An 11,284-nucleotide genomic window follows, 5' to 3' on the forward strand; every position below is an offset into this window, starting at 1 on the left:
TTTCAAGGAACCCACAGCTTAACAAGTGTCTGTACCTTGCCTGTGCACACGGTACAAGGGAGGAAGAAGAAAGGCAGGGCCCTGCAACCAGAGTGAAAGTCCCTGTCTCCACTGGCTTCAGTAACAGAAGTCTCCGGATCCCTAGGTTAGAGCCTTCCTCTTTGATCCGAGTCATCCCCTTTCACTGGAAAACTACACTCCAACTCCAACAGTTTTCTTTCTCTTCCTTTGCATACCACTATATAGGACATAAAACCCTTTAGTAGTGTTAGCTCATCGGTTGTCTTAAAACTCGGGAGTTAGGGAGAACAAGGCTTTGTCTTAATTTCAAGGGAGTTGGGGTACCCGAGGCAGTGCTGTGGGGGAGGGGGCTGGCTATTCAAGGTCAGGGCCCTCCCCCCATGCTACCTTAGCCAACGCCCTGCCCCATCCCTTTTTGTCACCCTGTCTCTCCCTGGCCTTTATTTTCCCCTGCATTTCCAGTGTTCTTTGTCTTTACAGACATCTGGAGGTAATCATGTAGCCCTCTCAATTAATTCAGTTCAATTAATAAATTACTGGGTGGATTTGGGGCTGGGAGCCGGTGCAGGGTGCCTTCCGGGCCTCCCTGTGCTGGAGAGCTGTTGCAATCAGGCTTGGAGAGCCCTCCTCCTCTGCAAGCCTTCTGGGAGGCTCAGCCCCAGCCTGCAGGCTGCCTGGAGGGGTGACTGGCTTACCCTGACATGCAAGACAGCATGTTTCTTTCCTCTTACAGTGCATTGTAATATGATCAGAACTGCACTTTGGCTGGGCTGCTTTGCCCGATCTTAGTTTAGTTTTTCACAGATGTTCTCTAGTCCTGGGGGGCTGACCTGTTCATCACAGGTGTTGAATATTGCTAGTCCTTAGCTACTAAGTGCCAGTGTGGTCCTAGGCTTTGTGCAAACAGGGTCCTCCCTTCTCCCACCATTTGCAGGTGCCCCTGGGTGGGGAGCATAACTGCCCCTACAGAGGTATCATCTGAAAGCATCTTGATGGGAGCCGGTTAGGCCATTGTTTCAAGAATAAACTTCTGGTGCTTCCTTGAAGCTGACTGATGAAGTTCAGGTTCCCCAGGCTAGAGTGCAAAGCTGTGTGTACTTTGGTTCCATCCCATGTTTTACTTGTTTGCTAGCTACTTCTCCTTCTTCCCTCCCCAGAACACCAAAGTGTTCTTTGCTGCCCATGGTGCCACGTTGTTGACCTGGTTCAGGCCGACCTCTGCTCAGCACTCAGGGCCCCGTCTCAGGGACATCTCATTAATGAGATATGCATTCTGTGCCCAGCCGGAAGTAATCTTACCTTTTTTTCTGCATCCCAGAAACACTTTTATTTATTTTGATCCCTCTTAGGCAGTATCACCTCACTTAGGTAACTTAATCATGATTTACTTGATGTGTGGTATCCCTTTTAATAGGTTATTAATAAAAGTGAAGATTTTTTCCAGCCTTGCTGGGATCAGAGTCTCCTCCCATAGAAACTTCTTCTGGGGGTGCCTGGGTGGCTCAGTGGTTGAGCATCTGCCTTCGGCTCAGGTCATGATCCTGAGGTCCCGGGATTGAGTCCCTCATTGGGCTCCCTGAAGGGAGCATTCTTCTGCATCTGTGTCTCTGCCTCTCTCTCTGTATCTCTCATGAATAAATAAATAAAATCTTTTTTTAAAAAAAGAAAGTTCTTCAGGTTAGGGACCATTTCTTATCTATTTCCTGAAGAGTGTTAGACACTGAATAGGTAATTGTCAGAAGAGGTGCTCAAGATTGGATTGTGCTATTTTCTCCTCCAGTGAAAGTCAGTTTTTCTTCATCTTCCTCCTTCTATTCCTCCTCTCTTTCACTTTTTCTCTCTTTGTCCTCCTTCTCAGAGAGCTTTGTCAAGGTTTCACTAAGTATGGATTAAGATGGAAAGAATGTGGAACTGAGGCCGGTTGCCTCCATTTTCATGCTTTTGTGAACCGACTGTGTTTATTTCTTTCTAGTTCCAGATTCCAACGATGTCTCACCCATCTTGGCTGCCACCCAAAAGCACCGGTGAACCCCTTGGCCATGTGCCTGCTCGGATGGAGACCACCCATGCCTTTGGGACCCCCAGCATTTCGGTGTCCACACAGCAACCACCCAAGAAGTTTGCACCAGTAGTTGCTCCAAAGCCCAAGTACAACCCATACAAGCAGCCTGGTGGTGAAGGTAAGTGGGAGGATTTTAGAGTCGGGAATCCGAAGTGGGAGAGTTCAATATAATAAAAGCGATTTATTTTCATGATGTTTTGTCGGGAAAAAGTAGCTCAAGAATTCATTGTGCTTATCATAGTTAATAGACTGTCAGAGTCAAAAGAAACATCTAGAAACCACCAAAGCCAACATTTCTTTTAGGGATAAAGAAAGTGAGACCTCTTAGGGGTTCTACAGCTGTGGTTATTCAGTGACTTAGGGCTGTAGCTGAAACTAGAACCCTGGTCTCTTCATTCATCTCAGTTCCCTTCTACTCTGTTATCTCCCACCCCATCCCATTGTCTTGTGGAGACTGTGTGCCACCCAGTTGCCCCTCCCTCTTGATGTTAGACATGTGTCCCCATGTGCTGCCAAGAAGTGCTCTGATGGGAAACTCATTTGAAGTGAGGCATCTGGAATTGTGAAGACTAAAATTGTTAGGACTCACCTAGGCTGCTGTAGCATAAAGTTGTCTGGAGAGCTGTGTGAGATCTGCATTTGTTGAAAGTGTCAGGCAAATGTGAGCGAAGCCTAGTTCTAGGGGTTGTAACAGCAGAACATTCAATTCGCATAAAGCGGAGTTGGATGAGCCACGTGAGCTCCGCATCTCAGGTGTGCGTGTACCTGTGTGTTCACACATTGAGCCTCACAGGCAGCATGAGGAGTGCTGTACTGTTTGGTTGAAGAGTTTCCATATTTTTACCAATCAGTGTCAGCAGCTCATCCAAATCTGCGAAACGATGACTTATAACTGACAACAGAGGAGAAACGGTAAACTTCTGGACGCTGAGAGTGAAGAGACAGTGAAAGGAGATTGAGCACCCCTTTCTCTGTTTTCTCCCTCACCCCTCCCCCAAATTCCCCCCCCCCCCAAAAAAAAAGACCTTACGTTACCCTCGCCAGGCATGATGTATCTTATTACTTCTTGGGTGACATGAGTGTGTTTCTTTCCGCAGTGGTTGTGAGACTCTTTCACACTCTGTGGTATAGTTCAGCCTGTCTCTTTTCCTCCTAGTCCTCTCCCTGCCCCCAGGAAACACTTAACTCTTGGTATTCTCATTAGAATTGAAGGACTTCTGGAGTCAAGGCCTCACCCAGGTATCTGGTTTGTGTGAGGGGGCTGGACGCATAGACAGTTGGTAGGGAAGTCAGGCATCAGCGTGCACTCCAGAGCTGGGGCCATGGATCTTTGGGAATTCTTTTTTCCAGAGAAGGCAACAGCAAGACCATCAGAGAGCTACTGTGGAAAAACAGGAAGTGGCACTCTTGGTGCTCTACTAATCCCCATGGCAGTGTCTGAGTTTTACAGACCTTGAAGGAAATTCTCTCTACAGTCAGTCCAAGACTTAGCAGTACTGGTTTTCTTTGTTCTTCAGTGGTGGCACTTTAGTGATTGCAGGACTCATGTTGGGATTTGGAAGAGAATCTCCCCTCACCAGGACAGGAGAGACCATAGGTTGGCTTCCTTATTTGTTTTCTCAATATTTTCCCTGCTTTGCTTACTGGGGGATGGTTATTTTGTCTCCTCATCTTTGGGGAGAGCTGAAGTCAACTTCCTTCTAACATGAAAGGAAGAAGATAGGTTTCCTCCTGGAGCAGGAGGCAAATGTATGGGGAAGGCTTAGTCATTGTGATGACCGCCCCCCACCTGAGGGGTGACATGGGGGCAGGTCCTATATCAAGTAGGCTAATCCATGACATATGGGAGACCGAGGAGCATGTCGTGGTCTCCTTTCAGACTCCTTCATCCTGAATGCTGTGACCTGCAGTGGGTTGGCCCCTTGGGTGACTGGCTCTCTGCTCTTGAGATGCCCTGCTCTCCTTACTGGATTCTGTGAGGTTTGCTCACTGCCTGTCTCGTTCTCTGGGGACCCTGACAGCCTGTGCAAAACTCTGTAGCCCACAGCCATTTGCTCTTTCTCAGCATTCCACCTCCATCCATTTTGTCACCTGTCAACATCCTACTTGGGTTGCCCTCTCCAAAATGGCCAGAGATGGCCTACATCCCAAGTAATCATTCCCTTCCCTGGGGTTCCAGGTACATCTGATTCTGTGACTCTCACGTTTCTGCTTTTTTTTTTCCTGCTCTTGCTCTGTCATTGTTCAGCACGTCGTAGTCTATGTGAGATTCTGTGCTGCTTCACTATCATTTTATGTCCGCCTCGTAGAATCCTATGAGGTAAGTGTATGTTCTTCCCGTGGAAAATGGGAAATGGGAGTTTAGGGAGGAGAGGTGACATTCTCTATGGTTTTGTGGCTCTTCAGTTTCTGAAGCAAGGCTGTTGTCCTTACCCAGGTGCTGTACTGCTTGTTCTTCTCTCTTGGCATATGTGGCATGCACGCCCCATGTGATGGGGATACTTCCTTGTAAGAATGTAAGCTTTGTTTCCCCATTTAAGCAACAAGACATGGTTTCTCACTCGTCCTTATGTTCCTCTTGGCTCCTATTATGCTACTGTGTTTTTGGTAGGAAGGATTGTGTATGGTCAAATGTATGTCTGTATGTTCTCATGTATGTATATATTTGGATGGATGGCGGATGGCTGGATGGGTGAGTGCTCTGCTCAGTGATTCTTCTCTTGCGATAAACAGTTTGGAATGTGGCATCCGCCTTTGAAGCAACTCAGTCTCATTTAATTTCTGAAGTCTTGATTCTTTCTTGCAATTCTGCCAATCTCTCTCTCTCTCTCTTTTTTTAATATAACCTTTTTTGAATACGTGAAAGAAGAAATTTCCCTTGCATATATACATTTTAAAGATAAATATGGGGAAAGGTTCATGGATATTCAGACTTTGTTTTTAAATGAAGCTGCATCTCTTCATCTGCTCAGTATTATGACATGATATTTGTTGGAAGTGTGAGGTTTGCTTTACTTTCTATTTAATTTAAATGTTAGGAAAAAAAGAAAAATAATTTAAATGTTAGTGCATTCTCTGCTATGCTAAACACTTTCATCATTTGTGTTCGTTTTTGTTTAAATCTTTATACATTTTTTTAAAAGTTTATAAACATTTTCCTTTTCTTTCTTCTTCTTTTTTTTTGGGGGGGGGGGGGACAGGGGTATCCATTTTGAATGTCCTGTGCCATTAGCGAAGTCCCCAGACAGTAGGTAACACGGTTTTTATGTACTGAAGATGCCAGGGTCGTATGCCTCAGCTCACCTGTTCTTTGCCACTAGTAATGCTCTCCTCCATTTCTTGCCCCTGGAGTCTTTTCCCTCATAACTTGGTTCAGAGCCTGACGTCTACGAAGCTTACCTGCAAAGACATAAGAGTTAGAATTAGCAGAAAAGATACAGTCTACCTCTCTCTGGTGTAAATGTGAGAAGCACAGGGCAGAGGGTAGAAGTTATTTGCTCAGAGGTATGTGGTCTGCTCAGGGCTGAGCTCGGGTCCTCTCTGTCTGAGTCCAGAGTCATACAGGACCTTGGACCGTATTCTAGTGAGGACTCTTTCTCACTATGCCATAACCTCTTTATCTACCTCATAGAGTTCTTAGCACGATGTGCCTTCCTTGTAAAAGAGCCTGTCTCCTTCAGTGGGCCAGGAGCTCTTGGAGGCAGGGATGCCTGACTCATGCCTTTACTCCTGCTGATACCCAGCAGGATACCTGTCACATCCTAGGTACTCTGTAATGTTCCGGGTTATGCTTAAGCCCCATAGCAAAGTAAACCTGCTTCTTCAGGCACAGATCCCCGCTGCACAGCTACCTATCAGGTGTTAGGGTTCTATAGCTCCACCTACCTGTTTGGATTGTTTTTACCCTCCTGTACTCACTCCTTAAGCTTTTTAGTCCAGGAGTTGTTAAACCACTGCTGCCTGGAAGCTTTCTTTCTTTAAAGATTTATTTATTCATGAGAGACACACACAGAGAGAGAGAGGCAGAGACACAGGCAGAGGGAGAAGCAGGCTCCATGCGGGGAGCCCAACGTGGGACTCGATCCCGGGTCTCCAGGATCACGCCCTGGGCTGAAGGTGGTGCTAAACTGCTGAGCCACCTGGGCTGCCCTGCCTGGAAGCTTTCAATTCTGTTTCTCACCTTGGCATTAATAATGTCTGCAATGTCTGGGGTTTGCTTTCTCATTTTTAAATTCTTTTTTTTTTTAAATTTTATTTGTTTATTCATGAGAGACACAGAGAGAGAGGCAGCAGGGAGCCTGCTGCGGAACTCGATCCCAGGACCCTGGGACCACGATCTGAGCTGAAGGCAGACACTCAACCACTGACCACTCAGGTGCCCCTCATTTTTAAATTCTAAGAGTGGCTAAGTACCCACATGTTTGCACATCAGCTTATATTTATGGGATCCCATATGTCATGATTTCTCCCTCTTTTTAAAATTTGTTTATTTATTTAAGTAATCTCTACACCCAGCTTGGGGCTCAAACCCATAACCCCGAAATCCAGAGTCAGGCTCTCCCAACTGAGATTGCTGGGAGTCCCACTGTCATAATTTCCTTTTACAATGTATTCTGCTAATAACCTTTCTCTAAAGGGCTTTGGCACACTGAGAAGTGGGGGCTCTTTTTCCCAGTTACTTGCTCTTTAGGCCTTAAAATACTTGTGTTTTGCTACCATTTTTCTCAGACTTTCCACAGATATTCTTTAAGAATTTGTATTTCCTCAGTCCTCTCTGAGTGACCCTGCATTTCCAAATGCCTTCTCGTGTTTGGTACTATATGATTATGAGCCCATATATCTTTTTTATTGTTTTGCCTTCTTATGAAGTTTTTACTGTTAAATGCCTGTATCATTTTTTTTTTTTTTTTGTGGGATGGTTGCTATGTATGTATGATTTTGTCTCATTATCTTCTATTTTAGACTGATGAGGACAACAAGATAATGCATTTTTTTTTCTGGTCTTTCAAGTACTAGCCAGTAATGTTCTGTATCCTATAATCTGGGTCTTCTGTCTTCTCCAAATTTGCAAGAACAAAACCAAACCAAAAACATAAAGCCTTAGACTTTGATGGCAGGACAGGGTATATAGATCTTTCTTTTTCTATTCTTGGTAGATACCAGTGAGCTTTCCTACTTTGCTAATACATTATTTTCTTGAGATGGTTCTGAAAATTTCCTGTCATTACAACTTTGGGAATTGGAAATACATACACACACACACACACACACACGCACACACACATACACACACGTACACACAGTCTTTTTCTCTTTTAATACTCTGGTCGAATGAAATGTGATAATTACAGTAAATTCTCATACAGAATCACTTGTAATATTTCCAAATTTTAAGTTTTGGGTTGTCTTGTAGCCTGAAGTTTATTTTCTCCAATTTCTAAAGTTCCTTTGAAAAATATATTTTTTAAAGATTTTACTTATTTATTCGCAAGAGACATAGAGAGAGAGTCAGACACAACACAGGCAGAGAGAGAAGCAGGCTCCCTGCAGGGAACCTGATGCGGGACTGGATCCCAGGACTCCAGGATCATACATACCTGAGCCAAAGGCAGAGGCTCAACCACTGAGCCACTCAGGCGTCCTGAAAAACATTTTTTATAGAAGATTTTTAGAAAAATCTACTGCCTAGGGTACAAATTCAAGGGGACTGTTTCAGTAGAATCCCTTTGTATTCGTACAGCACTTTATAGTTTATCCTATACTTCCATACTCACTGTCATTTCATTCTCCAAAGGTGATTCCTGCCATGGCTCTCTGAGTAAGTTACAACAGATGTGATTGACATTTTGCCAAGCGGTAAACTACTAGAAGTGAAAGAACTTATTTATTTGCCTCGCAGTCAGTAAAATAATAGAGCCAACCTCTACTTTTCATGTCTGGGGCTCTTACTGATGTTAAAGGGTTCTATTTATTGGAAGTTGGGATAGTCAGCTTCCTCAACTCTAACTCCATTACTTTATTATTACATGATTCTTCTTGGAATTAATTTCAAAATGGTTGCTCTTCTCATAAACAATTTCTACATATATTGCCTTCTACACTTGTGGGTAAATACATGTAAGACTTCTGCTTTCGAGCTTTGCCTACATTGGCTCACCTAGACGTGAAAAATACAATCAGAATAAATGAAGTGAATTCTATTCAGTGAAGGTTCTAAACCTGGAAATTCGTGATTAGAACTCTCCATGCTTTCTGCTCCCCTGAGGTTATTCATCCGTTTCATGGAGGCAAATAGTTACAGGCAGTTTGCTAATCTCCAGTAGACGGAGGAGCTAGAACAAAATGCCGTCACATGTAACAGAATCCCCCATGGAGGAGAAGGCAGCCAGTCTCCTTCATTTCTGCCTTCATGACAGAGCCATTCTTCATGCATTAATTACAAAGTCTTGGAGTGGCAGAACTAGAAGAGTTTGACGATCATGTATTCCAGTTCTTCCATTTGTCAGATGTGAAAACTCTGTCTAAGAGGGAAGGGAATAGCTTCTCAAGTGTATCCAAGGGTTGGGGGCTGAGCTGGGGTCCACGTCCGGGTTTCCCACATGTGCTCATCCCACTGCATTTCTATTGTCTCTGATTGGAAGAGGCAAGACAGGCTTGGCTCCTAGGAATCGATGAGTCGTGGATCATTGATACTTTGTAGATAAGTAGCCAGTAGTGGTGTGAAGTGACGTAAACTGGTTTGGTTGGACATACTTATTTTCTCAACAAAAGCTAAAATGTGAGGGAAACAGAGGGCCACCAATGGCAATATAGTTAAGTAACATAGCATGGGTTTTCCCTACCATTTTTTGTGTTTAACCTACAGGCAAATTTGGTGCAGCTTCTGTTCTTATGGTTAGTAAACTTTGTGTGTGTGTGTGTGTGTGAAAACAGAATAGTAAGTGGCAGAAAATGAAGGAGTACCAGTTGTGAACTCTGAACAGTCATAGCTAAGTATTTATTTATTTGTTTGTTTGTTTATTTAAAGATTTTATTTATTTATTCATGAGAGAGAGAGAGAGAGAGGCAGAGACACAGGCAGAGGGAGAAGCAGGCTCCATGCAGGGAGCCTGATGTAGGACTCGATCCTGGGTGTCTGGGATCACGCCCTGAGCTGAAGACAGGTGCTCAACCGCTGAGCCACCCAGGCATCCCATAGCTAAGTATTTAAACTCACGGTGTGCTAGCTTGTCTCTGGAGTCCTGTAGTTTCTGTGCCCTGCTGTGAAACAGGTGAATCTGGCCTGCGACTTTGCAGGTACAAATGGGGAACATCTTCTTTCTGTGGTCCTGACAGTCTCATTAAGTTGCCAGCAATCACACAAGAGCAATTGCAGCTTCTTAGACATTTGTTATAATTATGCATGGTCTGTCATAAGGACAGTCACAAAGTCACTGAAACATCAGGAACTCTAATGAGGCTTGGGTTTGACTGGCATGCCCCTTTTCTGGTACAGGGTAAGCATGTTGAGCCTCATCTATCACTGCAGAATGCTGTACATGAGTTTTAATTCTCAGACCCTTGGCAGAGGGGGAAGGGGGTACAAGCTGTTCATTCATTAAAGGGTCAAATAATAATTGTATTAATTTGATCTTCACATCACATATTCCTGAAGAGAAAAGAATTTGTAATTTCTTGGGTGACATTAGATTTTACCAAATATTCACAAGCCTTATTGACACTCCAAAAAGCCAAGGTTCATGCTGACTTGGGGGTCAGGGTATTTACAGTCAAGCTCAGGGTTCACCACCTGAACTTGATAATGACAGTTTTCTATTCCACATTTCTTTAATTTATAAAATTAGCTGGAGATATTAATTACCTTACAAGGTTGTTTGAGCATCGAATATAATGATGATTATGAAGATTTTTAAAAAGATTTATTTATTCATGAGGGACACAGAGAGAGAGAGAGAGAGAGAGGCAGAGACATAGGCAGAGGGAGAAGCAGGCTCCCCATGGGGAGCTTGATTCAGGACTCTCTCCTAGGACCCCGGGATCAGGACCTGAGCTGAAGGCAAATGCTCAACCACTGAGCCACCCAGGCTCCCCTGAAAATGTTTTATAAGCTAGAAAATACATTACAACTCTAAGGAATTGCTCTGGTGTGCTTATTCAACAATCATTTACTTAAAACAGATTTTGTGCCAAGCTCTCTTCTAGGGGCTGAATGAATGGAAATGAACAAAACAGGGATTAATTCTTGCCTTCATGGAATGTGCTTCTTGCTATAATAAAGATAACTAATTGTTTTTATTCATAATAAGTAATATTGAAAAAATAGTATTTTCACTAATACATTTCTGGGAGGTGTCAAGCCTTTGCCCTAGGAGTGCTGTAAATAACAAATAAAATTGCTGAATTGAAGGCAAGGGTTATTACCCCAGTTTTAAGGGATCCAAGGTCGGTGGCTTATTCAGTATTACAGAATAGTGAGTGGTTGATCCTCTGGATTCCTTCTATGGTTACCACAGTTCTGTGTTGCTGATGTGTTTTGAGTGACTTGTTTAGAAGCTCCAGTGATAGAATTAATTTATGTGGACAGAGTGGATCAGATGTTTTAGAACAAAGAGAAGTTTGTTTATTGTCAACAAAATTTCTTTATTTTGTAACCTGTCAGCATCATCAAGTGTGGAAGTAAATTCCTTAAGAAGGTAGTGGACTTCTAGAATGGTGAATAATGCTAGGTTTTTTGGTGAAGTGCTCTTTAATCTTCTTTATGTTTAAATTCTATAAATTTATAGTATTATTGTCACTCCATATTTTAAATTTAAACATAGCTTAATTTCTTTTTTGAAGATAAAAGTAAATATAGAAATGCAATAAAACATAACTACACATCTATTAAAAAGCTAAGATTTAAAAAAAAAGGCTGGTAAAGATGTGGAGAAACTGGATCACTGCTGGTAAGAGTATGTCAAATGGTATAACCACTCTATAAAACTCTTTGGCAGCTTTTTTCCCCACATGTACCAACCATATGATTCAGCAGTTGCACTCCTGGAGGTTCAGTTCAGAGACATGAAAAGTTATGTTCACACAGAAACCTGTACGTGAATGTTCACAGCAACTTTTTTCGTAATGACAAGATACTAAAAACAATCCAAATGTCCTTCAATGGATAAATGTTTCAACAAACTCTGGTACCTCCAAACAATGCAG

General features: G+C 43.1%; 1 protein-coding gene across 10 annotated transcripts in view; it reads left to right on the plus strand.

Annotated features, from left to right (window-relative positions):
* LPP (LIM domain containing preferred translocation partner in lipoma) overlaps positions 1-11,284 on the plus strand; it is a 604,338-nt gene that overhangs the window by 153,520 nt on the left and 439,534 nt on the right. For all 10 annotated transcript variants that reach the window (XM_077880053.1, XM_077880050.1, XM_077880051.1 and 7 more), the window contains one exon: positions 1,994-2,201. In XM_077880053.1, coding sequence (XP_077736179.1) covers positions 2,009-2,201 — 193 coding nt within the window. In that variant the 5' untranslated portion in view covers positions 1,994-2,008. The remainder of the gene's footprint in view (positions 1-1,993; positions 2,202-11,284) is intronic.

The sequence above is a fragment of the Canis aureus genome, chromosome 31 (assembly GCF_053574225.1).
Source record: "Canis aureus isolate CA01 chromosome 31, VMU_Caureus_v.1.0, whole genome shotgun sequence".
Lineage (NCBI taxonomy): Eukaryota > Metazoa > Chordata > Mammalia > Carnivora > Canidae > Canis > Canis aureus.